Source organism: Strix aluco, chromosome 21 (assembly GCF_031877795.1).
Source record: "Strix aluco isolate bStrAlu1 chromosome 21, bStrAlu1.hap1, whole genome shotgun sequence".
In the NCBI taxonomy this organism is placed as follows: domain Eukaryota; kingdom Metazoa; phylum Chordata; class Aves; order Strigiformes; family Strigidae; genus Strix; species Strix aluco.
In genome coordinates, this window is record NC_133951.1 from 11,021,818 (window position 1) to 11,043,461 (window position 21,644).

The following is a 21,644-nucleotide window of genomic DNA, read 5'->3' on the forward strand; positions in this document are numbered from 1 at the left end:
CAATGGCCTCAAAGTCAGTATAATTAATTACAATTGGGGCTTCAATACAGCGATATTTTAGGTTCGAAAAGTTTTGTGTTTGTTAGCTAGGCCCCAAATCCTGAGTCATATTAAGCAAAATGTGAGTCCGAGTGATTGCTGTCGGTGCTCAAGTACAATGAGTTACAGGTCAGATGTTCGTGAACACACAGGAGAAGCCTGAGAGTAGGAAGGATTTTAAAATTGGCTATAAAAGAAGAAAATGGGAGGGGGTTTTTTTCCTGTTAACCCTGCATTCTAGCTGGCACTAATTTGCCTCAGAAGTCCTTGGCAGCTTTAGTAAATACCTACTCCCAGTTATAAATGCTATGACCTAGATGAGGATTTGTAGGTAGAATACTGCTACAGAAAGATTTATTTTCTTTTATAGGGTTCCCCTCAGACTATTTCACTGTATGTCAGTAAGATGCACCATATGGCTTGAAACACTACTTTAGGAATATACAAACTACATTCTCTTGCATGCACTTCTCTGAAGGTTTTCAGGATCAAGTCTGAGAAAAGAAGTAATCTTTCCACACCAGTAAGATTATTTTAAGCAAAAAAACAACCAACAAACCACCATGACCTTTGTAGAAATTGAGTTATGCCACTCTTGCTGTGGTAGACATGGCTTATCAGGAGGAAACATGCTGGGCTAATTTAAAGGGGTTTTTTTGCTGGATCTGGAAGAGTGAGAGTTTCTGGAGCAGACTTTTTCCTAGGCCGGTCTTTGGGAACTGTTAGGAATTCAGGAGCATCTGTGGAGAGAGGAGTTGATGGAGCACTAGATGGAGCACTGCGGGTTGAAGAAGGCATGGAAATGTTAGAGATAGATATTGCAGGCGGGAAAATCCCAATCTTCTTGTTGGTAGCTTCCTGAGTTGCTCGTTCAAACTCTCGGACTTCATCCATTGTCATGTCTTCAACAAGAAGGGAAGAAAGATAAAGGCACGTTAGAATCATCTCAAATGATCATTTCATTAACTCAGTTAAACTGCTTCCATCCAAATTCTACATCAGGAAATGATTGCTTATCGTGCATATCATTAAGTGATTCTCCACACGAATGCCCTCCTACTGTAATGCACTGATCGGAGCACAATAAGCAGCAAGCGTCAAGGAAACAAAGTTAAGTACATTAATCACATACTAATGGTTCTTCTACCTGGCTCTGAACTGAATAAAGATTGCTACCTCTGCAATTGCTGGAAAAATCAAGCTATTTCACAGGCAATTAAAGAATACATTTAGATACACAGTCAGCAAGCAGAATTTTTTCAGAACTTCCAACAAAATAAGACTGGTAGGGGTTTTGGTTTTTTCATTTAGATTATGAGCATGAATGGGTAAAGGGTTGTCATCGGTTTGTTTGCCTCCTGTAATTACCAAGGGATGAAAAATTCTCTCTCCTCCCATGCACAGCTTCCACTGACTTCTAGTTGCGGCTGCGTGCACATAACTGAGGCGATTTTGCTTCTCTACTAACAAAGCCTAAAGAATTCCCTTGCACTTGATACAGCCACAACAAACTTTCCAACTCTTCCATCCAGAATCTGTACTTAAACATTTATGGCCAACTGACAATTCCACTGCTTAATTCCCTGCAAAATCGAGGCAAAATGAGATGAGAGGGTAAAGCCACTTTGCAATGGCAAATCGGATCCACAGCCAGCAGTGGAAGTCTGCTCGCGCAGGTGACAAACGTGTCACAGTGCTGCAGAAACCCACAAGAGGGCAGAGCGATCCCGGCATAGATGTGCTCTGAGCCCAGCCGTGCAAAACTTTTTCCATAAAATCCCAGATCTGCTACAAACTGCTAAGTTGAGCAAAAAATCAGCAAGACTCTTCTGGAACCTGCTGCTTCATGTCTACGTTGCCTGCAAGATGTCCACTGAGCCAACGGAAATAAATTTTACGGTTTTCACTGAACGTCACGTTGAATTTGTAAATTTGAAGTATTTCATTAAACTATTTTATAGATTCTTTGAGCTCTGAAAGCTGAAAAAAACAGAAATAAAGACACTAGCATTTCAATCACTTTAAAATTCTTGCACATTTGGGTGTCTGAGAAACGGGACTGGCCATGGTGCTTATTACCATATGTATGAGAATATCCTACACTTTCTGTACATCGATACTTTTTAATATTACCCAGCTGCATGCATCTGTAGCCTTGGCTGCAAATGTTATGTAAAAGCAGCTCTATGTTGTATTACTACATCCTATTAAATAAACAAAAGCGTGCATCTTGCCAGCTGCCTTCTCTCCTCCCTGCAGACGACATTCCAGGGACCTTTCAGCCGACATTGCCAGGTATTAGGAGTGAGGACAAAGCTGTTTTCAACTCTGAGAGAAGTGGTGGAAATAAACAGATGGTCTCACAGGAACTGTACCTACTTGTGCTGGAGATAGATTTGAACCTGTTTTGCTGATTTACATTTTGTTTCACACCCTGTAACAGTGTGTGTAGTGTTTCTGAACTCGAAGCGTTTAAAAGCACCCTGACATCAAAGGCAGCCCATGCATTCATTTCAGCTATTTTTGATTGAGGACTTTGGTACAACGTGAAACAAAAGCTGTCTTGGATACATGAAAGTGAAAGAGGACAGGATGATTTCTCAGTTTACTGGGCACTGAATTGAGGACTGACTGAAATCTTGCTTAGTGGTCGTCTCCAAGACCGTTCATTTTAAATTCAGACATGAAATACTTATTGTTCCTTCAGCTGACCCCTGCTTTTTAGCTTATACTTGCTTTAAATTCCCTTCTGTTCTGATATACACTCAAGTAAAACAAGTCCTTACCCTGAGCTGAGAAGGCTCAGACTCTTTTTTTTTCCATTAATGACAAACTCTGTTCTGCCCTCAGTGGCAGTTTTTCCACATGGGATCTAAGGGTGGCAGACTTCATTGAAAGCCAAACCCTGAAGCACAGAGCCAAAGTCAGAACTGATTCTCAATTTACTGTTCAACTAAGGAGTAACCTTGATGTCAATAGAGCTGCAGTATTACAGACACAAGAATTACCTTCCTGGTTATTACTTGGACAACATCTTCTCAGGCTGGTGACAATTTTTACTGAGTAAGAACAAAGGAAAAGACTTGAAGCCCTTTAGGCCTTGCCCCACACTCGTTACATGAGTAAAACCATCTCTGAGCTCTACGGTGCAGTTAGTAGAAATAAAGGAATAACAACATTTCAAAAGCAAATATCACTGCATCTTTTCTATTTGCAAATAGTAATAATTTCTAATTTTAGGCCTCTCCTTGAGGTGTCCAAATTAGGAAGTTAAATACTTTATGAAATTTCCAGAATCTGAATCAAAGAACCTATACAGAAACCTGTTCTTCTCCACAAACTGCTGTTACATACTTCCGAAAATACTTCTCATGTTGTTGGTAGCTAATCAATGACAACATTAAAATTAGTTTGAAAAGAGTGAATAATTCATTAGCTTATTTTTTTCCTGGTGAAGCAAACAATCTTACCAGTCCCACAGAAATTTTCCACTCCCCATGTTCCTGGCTTTTTGACTGAAGCACTCTGAACTCCTGCGTTTTTTGACCATTCAAATAATAGAAAGTAAACCTCCTATTTAACTTCCTCTTTATGCATCCAACTGAAATTTGAGAATTGTGTTTTCCTGAAAGACAGGGAGTTGCATAGGAGCCCAACCCCACCCTTTCTTACATCAGTGGCAGTTTACAGTGCAAAAGAAAGGCAGGACTGCACTTGATCGAGAAAGATTCTGTTCCTACTGAAGCAAAACCTCCCCAAAATTCCACTGAGTGGTCAGCAAGATCAGTTGGTTGCTCTTCTCTGATCTGTGCAGGTGTATTAGCTGAGGATGGGCAATATGTTTTAAAAAGTGACATACTCTTGCTTTGGCATGGCTCTCTATTTCATCCACAGTAGATGAATGTTGGTTGCAAACTTTAATGTTGGTTTTTTCATGCATATTTTTCTCGAATTCTCGAACATCATCCATAGTCATATCTGTAAAAAGTTCAAAATTGTTGGCATTTTCCATTGATTCAGTGCAAACTTATTTTTTTTTTTTAAGGAGAACGTTCTAGGAACACATAGTCTTTCAGCAGAAGCCAAAAAAAGATTTAAAAAAAAGCATGGAGCAACTAGCTTTATGAAGATTCACTCATAAAGGTAGTTATATCAGCCAAGGAAGGTGTAAGAAGGTTAAGTCAAAGGGCGTCAGAGAACAGGAAGGAGTGGAAATTGTTTAGGAGTATCTGTGTAACATAAGGTAGGCAAAAAGTATTGAAGTGCAGCCCTTTGCAAAGGCCAAGATCTTCTAAAAAGATTTTAGAAGATCCCTTGGAATAAAGGATAGATACAGAAATACTATAAATATTTACTTACCTTGCCAGGCACTTTCAAAAAGGTTTTATGTTATCTTTGCAGAGTACCTCTCATAACCAGAAAACATTCTTACTGTTAGAGCACACATGAGCTTAGATTCCAGAAACCAACACTTAATTATGCTGGTAAGTGAGTTAATAGTGAATACGTTAACAGTTTTGTAGCCTCAAGCAATTTAATGAATTATAAAAATTAGAAATATTCTACAAATCAGGCTGATTCCAGTAGGCTCACTTATCACTGTCTAGGCATGCCTGATGTTGTCAAACTAGTGCATAATCTGTTTGGTGCTTGCTATGTAACTCCAAGCATTATTACAGATTTTAAAAAGATTTGTCATAAACCACATTTCCAGTAAAAACATAAAGAGTCCAATTAACTGACTTGTGACCTCACTCTTCTGAGTATTCCCATGCTTTCAGTAAATCTACTTGAGAGTAAGCAAACATGAAGGCTGTCAGAATTTTGGTCTGTTCTTTATAACAGTTTGATAACTTCAGAGTTTCATGAAAATAGCCATCGACTTTTTACTCATAAAACTTAAATAGCATTTTATTAGCACAGTATACTTGCAAATGTGTACCCCTTTTGGTAATGTACACTGTGTTTTTGTTCTTGAGGCTATCATTTCTCTGAAGGTTATTATGTGCCATTTGGATCTGTGAATTCTTGTATCACACCACTCCTTGTTATGTGATACGAGTCTCTTGCTGCATTTTGAGACAGCTTTTAAGGAAAGATATAACTTTAGCTGTTATATTAGTAGCACAATGTAACATTTCATCAGTGGAAATGAAATACAGTCTAAAATTTTGATCAGAAGGAAACATGTAATATCACTAACTCATACTCTTTTGGTCTTTTCCTTTTACTGTTATCTGGAATGAAAAACAAGCTCATAAGCCATGTCAGTAACATGCTAAGGATGGACTTTGCCAAGCAGAGAACATGCTCTTTATTAGTAACACTGTGAAAATAGATTTTGTTAATAATAAAGCTAAATACAGTTCAGTAAATTTAATGACAAGACACATTCATACTTACAGTATCAGTAACAGTAATCAGTCAGTAATATCCATAACATAACATGCTGTTTAACAACTGATTTTATTACACTGATTATTTGATTCAGTCTAGCTGACTAACATGATCTCCAAGTCATTCTCAAATTTTTTTTTAAAAGATGGTAATAGACACATTGAAGGCACACAGACGCTTTAAAAACTGCATTTTTGAAAAACTCTCCCTACATACATAAACATATCAAGAGCAGTACCACAAGAGTTCTACAGATCATATGTACTACATAGAACTGGATGTATACGAACTGGATCTCACTCATTTTGGATAATGAAATACTCGGAGTCTTACCAACTGTTAGAACAGTGGAGCAGTATAAGGGCTGCAGACAGCACAGTGTTACCTGAACTAACTTTCTGCACTTTCTTTTTTTTAATAAATCTTGCTATATACTTACCCTTTATTCATGTCTATTTTAGTAAGCCCAGATTTTAGGTTCTGTACTTAGCTTGACAACTAAGTTCTAAAAGTACACTGTATTATTTAGTAAAGAGACTCACCGTGACAGTAAAAATCCACAAGATAATCGTGTATCACAATATTTCATTTATGGAAAGAGTATTTTTGACAGGGTGCATTCCGAGTTAAGATGGGAAAATCTGTGGTTAAGTGTTTTGGGACTAAACCTATTCTGTATGTTTAACTTCATAACTACTTGCTTGTTATCATTATCAATAACTCTGCTAAAGTGCAGATGACTTTGCTTCCCAGTAACATTTCTTTATGTCTTGCTTTAATGGCTACTTTGGGTAGATTTGGGGCAAGTTTATGGGCTCAATTTTTACATGAAGTCAGGCTTCTTTATTTAAAGTCATTAGTTTCCCTGACTTCCTACAGGGAAAAGAATAGATCACTGTATTTCAGGTAAAAAATGAAAAAAAAAATTTCTAAAATAAAAACCCCAGTATCCCTTAAGAACTCTTTCTCACTGAATACAAAATTTTCGTACTAGTTTATGGCTATCCCAAAATAGAAGGTATTTTTAGTAGATTTCACTATTTTTATGATTATCACAGCACAAGGTTCTCATGCAGTATTAAAGTTATAAGAACATTGTGATTTCAAAAGCAAATCTCCCTGTATTTTCAAAAAACCAGCACAATGTGTTTGTTGTTAGATTCTAGTGTAAAATTATGCAGGTTTATGAAGTCACTGGAGATGTGTTTGCACCAGCTGGGCTAATTGACAAATATATTTCTAAGCAATGCAGAATGTTTCTGAGTTTTGATGAAAGACAGGTGTCATTTTTATCCATGAAATGCCCCAAATGGTGTTTCCTGAAGCTTAAGGAGGGTCTAAATAAACATTCTAAATATATTCCCAGATTCCTATTATATGTTACAGAGATGTCTTAGAAACCGTTCCACAAGTTTCTATGATTATGGATACATCTTACTGAAAATACATGTAAAAAGCACAAACCCTGCAAGCTGATTTTATAAAATGTAATTGGCTGTTTTGATATTCAGATTACTCTGTACCATTGAAAGTGCCCATTCCTACAGCTGGTTCATGGATTCAGAACAGTTTTTGCATGCAGCTGCTGTTGAATCAGACCCAGTAGGCTTTACATTTATATCCATTTTTCAGAAAGGATGTTAGAGCTCCATCTTTTCTTTATTGCAATCCATATTAACCGTTTAAAACTTTCCTAAAAAGCTGAAATCGTGTTGGGTCAGAGGCCTTAGGAGTTTGCAGTATGGAAATGACTGCATGTTAATGCAGTCTTAATGAGCAGCTTTATTCAAACCTGCACGCTGTTCTCCATATAAATGACTCTTGGCAGGGGCAGCTTCTAGCTGCCTACAATGCAGGGGGACGGGACTGATGCATATACACGGAGATGCATGGGATGTAAAGGCGTCCCTGTACGCTGCCTACTGGCTGCCTAAAATACAGCCTACTCTTGTTACAAAGAACCTGCTGTAAATGAGCTCCGTATGTTCCAGAGAAACCAAACGTCGTTCCATCTCTTTCATGAACAACTTACACCCCAGGACCTGATGATCCATGAAAGCAAATGGAAATCTGTTGTTAATTGTCATAAGCGTTGCATCAGCCCTTTTAAATGGGCTAAATTTGGAGAGTACTTACCGTACCACTCGTCAACCCAGGCAAAAGCCTGCCGGTGACCAATCAAGAGTATATCTCTGACCACCTGCAGAACAAGGAAAAGGTGAAATATAAGTGTGGCAACAAAACATTTTAGAGAAGTAACACTGTTGTCTTTCAACATGATTTAAAGTGAAAAATATTCTGACAGTTTTCTGTCTAAAAAGACATGCCCTAGACAGTCAGACACACTGGCTCTGAAGGTCTTGTAGTCCAACCTCCCACGTGAAGTGGATCTAGTGCCAGCACTGTAGCGTGGCTTTGACTAGCATGGGAAGCCATTTGGGAACGTGTACAGAATCCATTAATCTTCAGGCAATTAGACGTTCTGGATGTCTCCTTTTTCCTTGTTCATTTTTTAATCATGTGGAAGGTCACTACGCTGAAAAATATTATCATTTGGCTGTTAATGCCATTCATTAATTAATTTTTTAGTAGACCGACTGGAAAACTTTCCCACTACCTGTTTGTAAGAAATTCTGCACATCATTGCTACATGTATGGTACTCATGTATACTCATAAATACTTCAGCTCACAGTATTGAAAATGTTATTGATAGTTTTTCTCAACCTTAGATGTGAGCAGCTCCAGGCTTCGCCAAATTTACACCCAGAGATGAACTCTCTGGCTCTGCTCCAGATCCTTCAGACCTTGAGAGAGGTCTGAAAGCAGATTCGGCTGAGCTCCCTAGCTTCTACACAGCCATAGTTACATTCCTGTGCAGGGTAGTACTCAAGTTCTGCTTATGTGAAGGATAAGAAACAGCTCCTGTTTCACTGACCTTGTGTACAAATTGCTCTACTCTGGTTTGAAGTCCCCAGACTTCAAATTTCACAGTCACAAGTTTGTAGGAACACATAATTGGCTGATGGGTCTCTCTCCAGCCTTCTTTTAATTGGCCTCTCCCAGTCTTCTGTGACTTGAAATATTTAGGATCCTGCAAAACAAAGAAAACATACTGGGAAATGTAGGAGAGGAAGTCCTGTTTGTCAGTTTGCTAAAGTAAATGTTTTGATAAGACATAAAATAGGAAAACATGCTAATAAACATTCTGAAAAAATAGTATGGAATTGACTTAAATAAGCACTAGAATGTACTAAAATCCCATCCTGTCTTTTATCCAACAGCCAGTGAATCGATGGCAGCATATTCTTGGAGATGCTTTGACAATCATACCATCTAGGACATTTTCTGCCATAGGAAAATATGTTCCTGCAAGTCATTACAATACAATGCACTCCAAGTGTTATTTATGGCCTTTGGGAAAAAAAAGCATTGCTTCTTCAGAGCTTGCTTTTCCACCACTCCCTCAGTGTGATTTATCAGTACTCCCTACCCATGCCTGTCTTCCTGAAATCATGTCCAATCTGAGCTTTGACACATCAATGCTGATGCGACCCTGACAATGCCATTTCAATTTTAAGTGAACTTGTATATGCAGGTGGCCAGCTAAGTACGAAACTCCTCCAATTACAACTGAGTTATGGACTGACTAATTGCAACTCTGTCTCTCTTTTACAAACTGGAAAATCAAATAAATTGCTGTTGAAACAACAGCAAGACCAAAAAACCAATAAGGACATTAGTTCATCTTTGAAGTTTACTTTTATCTGTACAAGATACAGTTTTATCTATCAAAGTGCTATTTTCCATATTGGTATAATTCCGTTTCACTTTATGTCCAATCCTGCTAATTACATCTTTTAAATAGAAATAATTTATAGTTAAGCATGGATTTTTAAAGCTTGAAAATGATGTAGTTTCAGTAAATTCATAGTGGAGCTTCTAAAATCTGTCTTCAAGAGTAACCACCCGCGCTCATCTGTGTTGCCTTCCCCAAAGCTGAGATCTGGGAAGATCTTTTAAATCCATCCTTCGTTATAAAAGCAGTTAAATATGTATTTAAGTATGTGCTTAAATGATGTGCTAATGGAAGACGACCAGGAGAAAACCTCACAAAATATTGGTAAGTCTACTCTGATCTTAATTTTCTTTCATTCGATGTGAGCTTATGTATCAGTCAGCATTCCTTTTTTCTAATGTTTAGTTATCTCCCAACTTGGCTTCTGATTTTCTGAATATCCATAAACTGAAGCTCTGTCATTAAAGCTTCTTTACAAAGCTCTAATGAGGTGATAGTTTTCCTTCTCTGTGAAAGTCATTGCTTTTATTGCTGACATATTCTTTTCTAAGTAGAAACTTTAAGCTCGCAGTATAATAAGGTTTCAATGTTAAATTGCTATAAAAAACAATTCAGCGTCATCATATATCAGAGCAACATACCACTGTATATCACAACTCACAGTCACATGCTGTTGCCAATCTTCTCACTCAGTAAAACTTGACCTCAGATTGATCTAGATATTTTCTGGTTGAAAGAGTTGTTTTATAACTGATCACTGCCTGAAGCAATCAGTATAATAATATTAATAATAAAAAGAAAAAGTAAGAAGGGAAGAACTAAGACATAATATTCAGAAAGATGTGAAATTCTAGTAGATGGTTCCATGAATAAATAAATTATTACAGAAAATATGATTTCAAATATTCCTGCAAAATATTCCAGTGTAAAATAAGTATTTCTAAAAAGGAAAGTCAAAGGAAAATGGTTTCCTGTAAGGAAGGGTCCGCTCTTTCTTACACACATGTATGGTGCTAGTGTGATGGAGCCGTTGTCCTGATTAAGCATTTCAGATACGCACTTTAATAATACTGAGTATTATACTTTATATCCCTTCAGCAGTAACCAGATCTATAATGGAATAACGTCAGTGCAGTCCAAAGGGATTTAATGTAATGAATTTGAGTCAGTATCAAGTATTCAGAATTTATAAATAAAAGTTAAATAATGAACAGCTACCCTGCACAACTGCTCAGTCATGCATAAAACTTGTGTCTTGTTCAAACCACAAGAACCCTTTGGGTGCCGTGAAAGCATCGTTTTGCTTTGTTTTGTTTTGTTTTGGTGAAGTTAACCTGGCAGACGAGCGGATTCGTTGTGGAAATTGTTCTTAAATTGGTGGCCCACAAATAATCCACTTACTGCAATGCAATGCATCCATGACATCACTCCTAGTTGCAAATTCCTTTAACAGCACCCAGAGAGGGCACTTTTGCTTCCTTAATCGTACCCATTCTTCTTGAAGGACATGGAAGTTTAGTCAAATTGGCTGGACAGTTTCAAGCAAAGAGCCAGGCAATGATGGACAGCATGGGCAACTTATATCTAATAGCTTTTATGGAAATTCCTGCCTTTCTGAAAACATTAACATATTGATACTATAAAACTGTAGACTGGTGAATGGAAGCCAGGAAATGGAAAGAATTCAGAGGAATAGATTTCCAGAGTGCTGTATGAAAGATCAAGATGTTAAAGATCTTACTGCTTGCTCAGGTGAGCTAAAACTCAAAGACTGCATATAAGCTGAGTAGGGCGCAAGATGCACAGCAACATTAAGCAAAGTGAACTTGAGAGTTTAACCTCTGGGCCATCAATTCAAAGGGCATGAGTGTTTTATAGAGGTGAGTCGTTACCATAAGTAAAAGTAACATCACTGGGCTTTTTACCCAGATGCTAAAAAATCAGGTATTTAAAAAAGTCTTGGGCTATTTTAGAAAGACACAAATTCTGGCTCAGAAATTGCTTGTGCTATGGTTCATATGAGGAAGTATTTAGGAGAAGAATACCTATATTTATCTCTATATTTTGAATATATTGACACCTTTCTCAGGCCTCTGCTCTTGGCCACAGCCCCAGGGAGCATACCACATCAGAAGGACCTTTGGTGTGACCAGGACTGCTCATCTTTTGCTCTCCAGTGTCTGATCCAAAGCTCACTGAAATCAATCAGAACTTTGACATAAAAGCCACAACCCAAAATGGTTTTATGTGCCAAACTCATGGCTTCAAATTGCAAGATTAACAGTCTGGAATCCTTTCTGCAATTAGGCATATAAGGTCCTTCTTAAAAAATAAAACGAAGCAGGGATGATCATTTTCTATTAAATGCAAGTAGAAATAATATTGGTACACAGCACTGCTTCTCCTCCTGACTTTCATGCTGTAGCTCCCTCATTAGGTTAGTCAGATAGAACAAATCAGACTCATGAGCCACGCTCACATCTCTCGGGGTCCCAGGAGGAAGCGCTGAGCACCTGCCTGTACCGGATCATGGCCGTTCCTTACTGCTCCTGTGAAAGGTATGGCAGTTTGCAAAACATTTACCAGAGGCACCAGGCTGGGGCGAAGCACTGTGCTCTTTGGGAAGGAATTGTGGCACACATCTTTGAAACACTCCTGTCAGTGACTAGAAGCTGGGAAAGATGATCTTGGGTCTGACCCCATTTTTATGTTATTATTTAGAACATTAATTCTGTGTGTGCCTTATTTTTGCTCTTAGCCACCCATGCCTTCCTTTCTAGAGAAGCCATCATCCAAAGAATACTGCATCTATTCACTATTTTCCTCTTAATTTATCTACTGGCAAAATCCTCAATCTGTTTTAAATGTAATGGCACAGCTAAAATCTTTTTGTTTAAATAACCTTCTCGTCCTTTTATCAGACACAATTTATTAGGAAAGCCCATCTGGCAAATCCTTTTGCTACAGAGGAGCAAAACCTACTCTGTATTTGCAATACATTATTGCCAGGTGCAGAGTGATTTAAAAATAGCACTTCTGCTAACATAGCAGAAACATCACTACCCATGAGCTGGCCTTATTTGAGAATAAAATGTAAAATTGCAATAAAATAAAAGCCACAGTGTGATGGATATGGTTTCAAACACAGCACTCTCCCAGTGTTTCTTACTTAGGCCGTGTATGGCGGGTCAACGTGCTGCTTGTTGGATATTCCATTATTTAGCATTTAGCATTTATTTACTTAACCTTTGTCATGGACTGCAGTTGTCATGGGCATCAGATGTGGAACTGTGACCCCCTTTCCAGGAGGTAAACACCAACATGTTGACAATATAACACTGGGTTGTTGCAATGCCTTTTCATATTAATTCTGAAATGTTATTTTTTACTTAAATAATGAAATACATTCCTTGTTTACAGAAAACTTCCAGATCTGACTGGGCATGCTTTTCCTTAGCTTTGCCATGGTATCAGGCATGGTTTGAATGAAGATGCCATACTATTCTGCAGCTGGCAACACCTCCTTTGTCTGTGTGCTGGAAGGCTGCATAGAACATCTTGTTAGCCTTGTCACCGATCAATCTCAAAAATTACTTGCTGCTTGTATGGCCATTTTAGCGTGGAAAAAGATCCCCAAGCTGAATATGCTCTCCAGAGGTGAAAGTGCATTGTGCTTATGCCATGCATCCTAGTCTCTTACTGGAAGGTACGCAGATGTCCCAGAAACAGATACTTCCTTCCTTCCTTTTAATGCACAGATTTGTTTTTTCAGACTCATATTGCAATATATTCCATCACTGGGCTTTTGAAGTGCAGTCAATTTTTTTTTTCCCTTTAAGCTGAAGACCATTTTGTTTGATCTTGAATTTCAGAACCAATCTTTCATGGTTTTACTACATGTGATCTGGCATTTCACCATCAGCTGTAGTTGCTAGGTTTTTGATTTCAGCTTATATAGCCAGGGCTCTGGAAAGATTTGCTGATGTAAAGATGCTACTACAGACATTTATGTGGAGTGATTTTTTAAAGACTTTTTTTTTCCTCTTTTTGAATTTCCATTAAAATGCATTTTCTGGAAGACCCAGCTAAATACTTAAGGATTGTAAATATTGGGAGAGTTCTGAGGTGTTAAAATATGATAATCCAGCCAGCTCTTATGTAAGCTCACAACCGAAATTAGTAAGGAAAAGGAAATTTTTATCTGTTTTTGCTGTGCCCTGTACTGAACTACTGTACTGACATGTTGCACACATTCACTGTGGGAGCTGAGGCAGTTGTATTATTTCAACCACCATAATTTTCTGGCTCTGTAATGTGATAGAAGTTTTGTTATTCTGAAAGCACCTGGACAGTAGTAAGCTGGACCTATTACAGTGCAGCTGTGTTAAAGTAAAAAGAGCCAGCAGTTGAAGAACACTGCAGCAGCTGCACGAAATCTTTCTGTTTGGAGGTACCTTAAAAAGTTTATTCCATTTGTCCAACTCTCAACTGCTTTGTTATAAACAGGAAATGAAATACTGTTAATTCTGCGAACTTGAATACGGTCGCAAAGAACATTGTGCTCAGTAGCTCACATCTACAGTAAATGTTTCATTTCAGAGAATGATTCACTTGAGGCCCTCACTCTTCAGCATAGCTCAGTTTTATTCTTTTCTATAATTCAGATAAATATGTATGTCTATATGGGGAATACATGATGGCTGGTGATACATATTCATTGGTGGTAAAGTCACAAGGAAATGACTACAAATATACAACTACTCTTACCTGCAGGCTTGTACAGTCTTTATACAGAAATATAAAATTCTGTATTCAATGTAATATGTACATTCAGATTTGGAAACATATGTGACTACTTACAGAAAAACAGGCAAACCTGTTAGCTTGGATCTAAATTCAAGCTTTCTCAATCTGGAAGCTCACATTTAAACTTCTTAAACTTTTAAGGATTTTTAGGTCCATGCTTGTAAAAAAAAACCTTTATTTATGATGTGGCAGCACGGCTAAGTATTCTGGTGGCTACTTCACAACGAAGTTTGTAGATGGTCATTAAGTTAAAATTAAGCCACCTGCTTTGGGATACCCAGAATTGCTGCAGTTATACCTCCTCCAGTCTTCTACAAGAACAACTTTTTTGACAGCAGAAATCAGTGTATCTCCATGGAAGACAACTGGGCTCTGTGTATGTGTTCGTAATAGCTAACAAAACTGCCTTCTGAGTCACTATTTACGTGGTGATTTAAGTCCTTTTGTGCATACACTGACAGAGAAGCCCCCCAGTCTTAAGGGAATTCAAATCACTTGGATAATTCTGGTCAAGAGATTATTAGCAGAGGTTCCTTTAAAGTGTTCCTCAGTGAAACAACAGCTCTCCTTAAGTCACCAGCTAACTGTATTTTTTTACTTTTCAATTTTAGTTAATATTTAGAAGGAGACAAAAAGCAGATATGCACAAAGTTGAATTCAATCATTTTCCCTTCAACTGTCATGACATTTTCATGGAACACTCCTCCTCTCTCATCAGTACCAGCACAAGTCAAAATGAGCTATGCAATTCAAATGGAATATTATACATATGAAGAAGTTTTATACATTTTGTCTTTTTATGTGTGAATCTATGTAAGTTATAATAGAAGGAAGAATATAGATCTGTTTATAAGATTAATGTCAGAGCAACTGAAAAATAATCATCATAGGTGCTAGAGAGCATAGAACAGTAGCTTCACTTGTTTGTGCTGAGCCTGATGCTGTGGGTCCCCTGGATATCTCCTGAACCCTCCTGTGGTAACTGCAATGTTATTACCTCTATTGATGATACCGGTGTAACATACACACAGCCATATCTTCTGGTTATATAAATGAGAAAAGCTGCTGTGGTTCATTCTGTTGTAATCAAGGAGTTATTTGATGCACTAACTCAAAGGTTGCAGTCAATTGTAGAAAAGGGCTTTTCATAGAGGGCTCTGAAAAACTTATATTCACCCAAACAGCTTATGAAGGGTAACTGTGCACTTTAAAGCTAAAAATAATGGAAATCACAAATACTAGCTTAATAGCAGCCATGTAATTAGTGCTGTCTGATCATATCCCCACTGTAGGAGAAGATCAGGTTCGAGGCCATCTAAGGAACCTGAAGGTGCACAAGTTCATGGGACCTGATGAGACGCATCTGCGGGTCCTGAGGGAACTGGCGGACGAAGTGGCTCAGCCACTATCTATCATACTTGAGAAGTCGTGGCAATCCACTGAAGTTCCCTTGGCAAAGGGGAAACATAACCCCCATTTTGAAAAAGGGAAGAAAGGAAGACCCAGGGAACTACAGGCCAGTCAGTCTCACCTCTGTGCCCAGCAACATCGTGGAATGGATCCTCCTGGAAACTCTGCTGGGGCACGTGGAAAATAAGGAGGTGATTGGTGACAGCCAACATGGGTCTACTAAGGGCAAATGGCTCCTGACAAACTTGGAGGACTTCTACGATGGGGTTACAGCGTTGGTGGGTAAGGGAAGAGCAACTGACGTCATCTACCTGGACTGGTGCAAAGCACCTGACACTGTCCCGCATGACATCCTTGTCTCTAAATGGGACAGACATGGATTTGACGGATGGACCACTCGGTGGAGAAGGAACTGGCTGGGTGATAACACACAAAGAGTTGTGGTCAACAGCTCGATGTCTGAGTAGAGAGCAGTGACAAGGGGTGTTCCTCAGGGGTCGGTACTGGGACCGGAGGTGATTAACATCTTTGTTGGGGACATGGACAGTGGGACTGAGCACACCCTCAGCAAGTTCACTGACAACACCAAGCTGTGTGGTGTGGTCGACACGCTGGAGGGAAGGGATCCCTCCAGAGGGACCTGGACAGGCTGGAGAGGTTGGCCCGTGTGAACCTCGTGAAGTTTCAACAAGGCCAAGTGCAAGGTGCTGCACGTGGGTTGGGGCAATCCCAAGCACAAATACAGGCTGGGCGAGGAGTGGATTGAGAGCAGCCCTGCGGAGAAGGACTTGGGGGTAGTAGTAGATGGAAAACTGACTGTGAGCCAGCAATGTGCGCTCGCCGCCCAGAAAGCCAACTGTGTGCTGGGCTGCATCAAGAGAAGTGTGCCCAGCAGGTCGAGGGAGGGGATTCACCCCCTCTACTCCACTCTCGTGAGACCCCCCTGCAGTGCTGTGTCCAGCTCTGGGGCCCCCAGTGTAAGACAGACGTGAACCTGTTGGAGCGGATCCAGAGGCCACAAAGTTGATCAGGGGGCTGGAGCCCCTCCCCTGTGAGGACAGGCTGAGAGAGTTGGGGGGGTTCAGCTGGAGAAGAGAAGGCACCAGGGAGACCTTAGGGCGATGTCCCAGGGCTTAAAGGGGCTACAGGAGAGGTGGGGAGGGACTCTTGATCAGGGTGGTAGGGATAGGACAAGGGGTAATGGTTTTAAATTGAAAGAGGGGAGATTTAGATCAGATCTAAGGAAGAAATTCTTCCCTGTGAGGGTGGTGAGGCCCTGGCACAGGCTGCCCAGAGAAGCTGTGGCTGCCCCCTCCCTGGCAGGGTTCAAGGCCAGGTCGGACGGGCCTTTGGGCAACTTGGGCTAGTGGAAGGTGTCCCCGCCCGGGGCAGGAGGTTGGGACTAGGTGATCTTTAAGGTCCCTTCCAACCCAAACCCTTCTATGGTATCAGAAATCACCCATCTACAAGCAGGCTCATAAGCACTAACAAAGAGCTGAAGTAGTGTGTGAAAGGTTTAAATTATTTAAGCTACCTCTCTAATATACAGTAATACAACTAAATAATGAAATTTGCTGTTGAAAACTGAAGTGTATTTTTAATTGAAGAGGGATACGCTTTCATTAGGATATAAAAGAAATTTAAAGCTCATTTCTAGAAGCTGCTAAGTATGCTGACCCTGATATAGAACTTGCTTAATTTTAAGCATGTGAAAGATACATTGAAATGAAGAGATTACTAACATGCCTGAAGTTAAAATCATTCTCACTGGTCTTTCTGAATGGGAGTCAGAACACTAATTCTCAAATCCTGAGGATTGTACTTCACTTTTAATCTTTAAACATAGTATCAATTCAGATTAAATGATCTAAAAGCAGCCAAATTGTTATTGGTGAAACTAAAATACCTTTCAAAAGCTTACAGTAAATGGTTTTTAGTTATCTCTGAAACTGTTATTTGGAAAACATGGGCCGTTCCTCATTTACATAGAGTTACTTTTTTATGGTGTTCTGATTGAAAAGAGACGGAAATTACATTTACAAACATTAAAAATCTTGTTATAGTCCCTAAATTACGTGAGAGACCTCATCAGAAATGGAAGTTTGGCTTCAAGTTCATCATATGGTAGCATAAAAAACCCATAGTTTGTAAACTTTGGAAGATACTGAATTAAACTAGTATTAATTCAATATCAATTACAGTATGTGCACAATTAAATGCTACGGTGTTCTTACTATTTTGTATGAATTCGGAAACAGTATTTGATAGCCAATATACAAATCATCCATCAGTACAGAAAAAACAACAGATGCTGGGCTATTTTTGTTGTTTAAACCCATACAAAAATTCCATTTTGCGTGGAATCAGGTCGCTAGATATTCATCTTTGAAATAAAACAAAGACTCAAATTTTCTTCTCACTTAACATGAGGTTGGTTTTCTATATCATAAGATTAATCATATGGAAATTATGCTTAATAGTTGACTATTAAAAATGGGAAAGAAAGCTGAAAAGCTCGATGTTACCTTCATGTTTACAATTTCTGGAAGTGCACACACTGTGATGAAAAATCTTACATGATTTATTTAAAACACAGTCAAATACTGACCTGTTCAATAGCAGCAGGCATTCCTAAATGGAACCAGAAGACCGTGGAGTTCAGATTAAGATGATGGCACCAATACGCTGTTTCATGAGGTGTTATATCATTTTTGGTACTAAACAGATGGGTTTCATTATCTAAGGAAACTAATAAAATCACTTTTCATTCTGCTGTAGACCCAATTTTGTTTTATGACCCGTACATAAAATTTGAAATAGGATCTATAAATGGAAGATAACAAGTACCTGACTTTTTTAGCCTGAAAATCATGTCTCCTATGGTATAGAAATATATTCATCGGCAAGTCTTCATTTTCTATCCTAAAAATGATTATGTAGTCTCGTTTTGTATAGTCAAACAGCTGCCATACTCATTGCCAGCTATGAATATATACTTGGCTCCAGAGGTAAATCATATCTCCAAAATTAAATGCAAGCAGAGATCTGATCATTCCTCTCTAGCTACTTGTTGTGAACCATCATTTTTCAAGTCTGAGGTTAAAACATTGAGACCTCATCTTCATTTGCATGGTGGTTGCTGATTTCAAAATAGTGAATTGCATTGACCTAAAAGAAACATGCTCTTCAGAGATGTGCACTATCAAATATACATGGGAGAAATTTTCAAGGGAATTTTAAGGGAGTGAATGTGTCTGCTGCCATTGATGCTTTCTGGCAGATTTACTGCAGTATGCAGTGTTCTTCAGTCCCTCTTGGTCTTGTGTCACAGTCGCCCCTGAGCAACTGTGCATCAACCCTATTGTCACTGCAGCATATCTGACCTCTGCCTGGGCACTTCGCGTGACTTACTAGTCGGGGCAGGATGCAAATAACGACAACAGTAATGTTTAAAACTGCTCAGACCTGCAAACACTTAACGGAGCTTCATGATTCAGAGAAAAGTAATTTTCTACTTTGAATGAATTCAGCTAAATATCCAAGGTCTGTTACAGGATATGTTCTGATGAGGGTACGAAAGTATCTCAAAAGGTTTGAGGAATCTGTAAAACAAAGCGTCAGGCAATCTAGATAGTGAGGTTGCTATCTGCTTCCCCTCTAATCGAAAGCATTTTAAATACTACTGATCAGCGAGATTTCATACAAAAAAAAATAAATTGTTTTGATCCCTATCAAGGCTTTCCTACAGCCTCCTACTTCCCTTCTTCACCATTTCACAGTCAAGTTCTCTCTTACCTCTGATTCTTTGTAATAGCGCTCAGGGATTTCATCGCTGGCAATATCAATAAAGCAGACTTCTCGCTCCAGATCTTTAGCTTCTTTGTCAAAAATCTGCAAGAGTTAAAGAAATTCAACACTGTAACACAACAACACTGTTACAAAATCCACCTGGAACAATGGTTACAAGCAATTTCAATGACTTGTGCAACACAGTGTGTTTTAAGCTTGTGCCTGAACAGCTTCTGATGTAAGATACTGAAGTTTTTGCAGGGACACAGTCACATTCTCTAGCCTACTGCAGACATCAAAGGGAAGAAAATGGGTGTTCTCAAGACCATACATAAGCAAGGTGTTCCTAAGCAAGATTAACAACAGCTTGAATGAATTATGCCGCAGATTTTTTTGGGAACAATCCACTATGTCAGACCAAGAGACAGTGGACTGTTAAATATAAAAATAAATAGAATTGTGTTCAGCACTTACTGCTTTCACCACTGTCCTTGCACTTTCTGGAATGGAGACCGGTCACAAACAGTAAAGTCAGCAACTAAGATTAGTTTTACTGTGTTCTCTAATCTGTGAACTAGATTCCATCACCGTGTGAACAACCTGGCTTTCTGGGCTCTGGCTGTTCCTAGGGACAACTCTAGGGACAATAATGAAATGCAGGCGTCTTGTGTGAACTAGTCAGGCTAACTTGCTGTTATACTGAGAATCAAAATTTTGGTTGAGCTGCCCTCAGTGGAATCTGGAAACTTCCACTATCCATTTGTGCACACATGGAGCTTAGTTTCATTTTAATCCTTTCAGACCCGGTTTTGAACACCAAGTTTCTTGTTCTATGCAAAGCAAATGATGGGTATATTTTGAAAATGCAGGTCATTTGCATCTGCAGCATAGTATACTTCTGTGCCTGTGTCCATAATTTAATTATTTAGGCATCTTAGTGACCCACATGCACGTGACTTATGCTATGTCTACAATAAATTTCTACTCATGATTCTGGGACTTGGAAATAGTGACCTGTTAAGAGGCTGTCATGAATTATTGCCATAAAATTTGGGGAAGTTGTGCATACACTGTGAAGATCAGTAACAAACTAACGATGTGTTTTTTCCTTTGTGGCACAATGTTCTATAGCTAAGATTTCCAGGAAGCATAAATATTTTTGTTTTCTTTTTTTTTTAAATAAATGTAGTGAATGCTCCGTTAATTTAATTTCATTTAATCCTAGAGGAACAGTTAAAAATACAAAACACCAGCAACTATTCAGTAACAAGAATGCTACTTTATTATTTCTGAAAGAAATGCAGCTGCCCATTTAAAGCATTCAAAGTGAGCAATGGACTACAATGAACAAGTACACCAGCTGGTAAGAAGAATATTGCTCAGGAAATCATAATTCAAATAAATGAAAAGCTGAAGTTTGACTCTACAGTTTTAATTTGTCTTGGTAGTTAACAGTACTGGAATAACACAGGCAACACTGAATACTTATGGAACTGGATGTAATATGTCAACATGTCTGAAACTGCAGAACAGAACAAAGGGAAATGCCAGTCTGTTTTTATTTTGTGCACTTATTTTCCTTGTCCAATCCTTGCTTTGCAAAAATTTATGTTGATTATTTGAACAAATTTGAGCTGAGCAGTCCTTCCCCTGTAGTGCTCTTTCTTAGAATTGGTGTACATTTTTAAAAAAATAACTGTTCTAGCTATAACATAGGTTGCTTTTTGTAAGCTTCCTCACTTACTTTTTTCCTAAATAAATTCAGATATACAGGGCAGTGCCTTGATGAAATCAGTTGAACTATTTCTGGAACAAGATGCATTTCACCATAATCTCTGAGCTTTAAATAAAATAATGAACGTTTCTCTTAAATGGACATTACCAGGTCAGCTGAGGCTCTGAATCAGTATAAGGTTTAAGTACAAGCCTAATAAATTTAAGCACATGCATATCTCTGCACATTTGCAAGGACCTAAATTGGGACTATTACCCAATATCTTATCTGAAGAAATCTGCCCTGCTCTGTCACAGGCTTGATCCACATATTGCACCTCTAAGTAACATAGTTTTAAATTCTTTTTTCTCTCTTTAAAATGCTTTGACAGAAGTGGGGATGACAGATGCCTTTGCCAATCTGTCAAAACTGGGAGGAATTTTTCAACCATTTCAACTGCACCTTATTTGCTGCTTAGGCTATCTCTGACCATTTCCTCCATTCCAAAAGTTTGCTGAATGACATTCTTGTTTCCCTTTGCTGGCAGAAGTTGTTGTCTAATCATTTATGCTTCTCCCCTTCTTAGATTGTCCTCACAAGATTTCCAGATAGAGATTTAATCTTCTCATTCTATCAGCAGTAGAAAATAAGAAGTCATTAGAGAACAAGACTGATTTCTTTCTTAGCTCTCA

General features: G+C 38.7%; 1 protein-coding gene across 1 annotated transcript in view; it reads right to left on the reverse strand.

Moving 5' to 3' along the window:
• Nucleotides 1-703: 703 nt before the first annotated feature.
• Nucleotides 704-21,644, reverse strand: part of PITPNC1 (phosphatidylinositol transfer protein cytoplasmic 1) — an 84,833-nt gene continuing 63,892 nt past the window's right edge. Inside the window, exons 6-10 of the mRNA XM_074846847.1 lie at nucleotides 19,245-19,340; nucleotides 8,373-8,528; nucleotides 7,573-7,636; nucleotides 3,899-4,017; nucleotides 704-941 (exon numbers count right to left, since the gene is read on the reverse strand). Coding sequence (XP_074702948.1) covers nucleotides 936-941; nucleotides 3,899-4,017; nucleotides 7,573-7,636; nucleotides 8,373-8,528; nucleotides 19,245-19,340 — 441 coding nt within the window. The 3' untranslated portion in view covers nucleotides 704-935. The remainder of the gene's footprint in view (nucleotides 942-3,898; nucleotides 4,018-7,572; nucleotides 7,637-8,372; nucleotides 8,529-19,244; nucleotides 19,341-21,644) is intronic.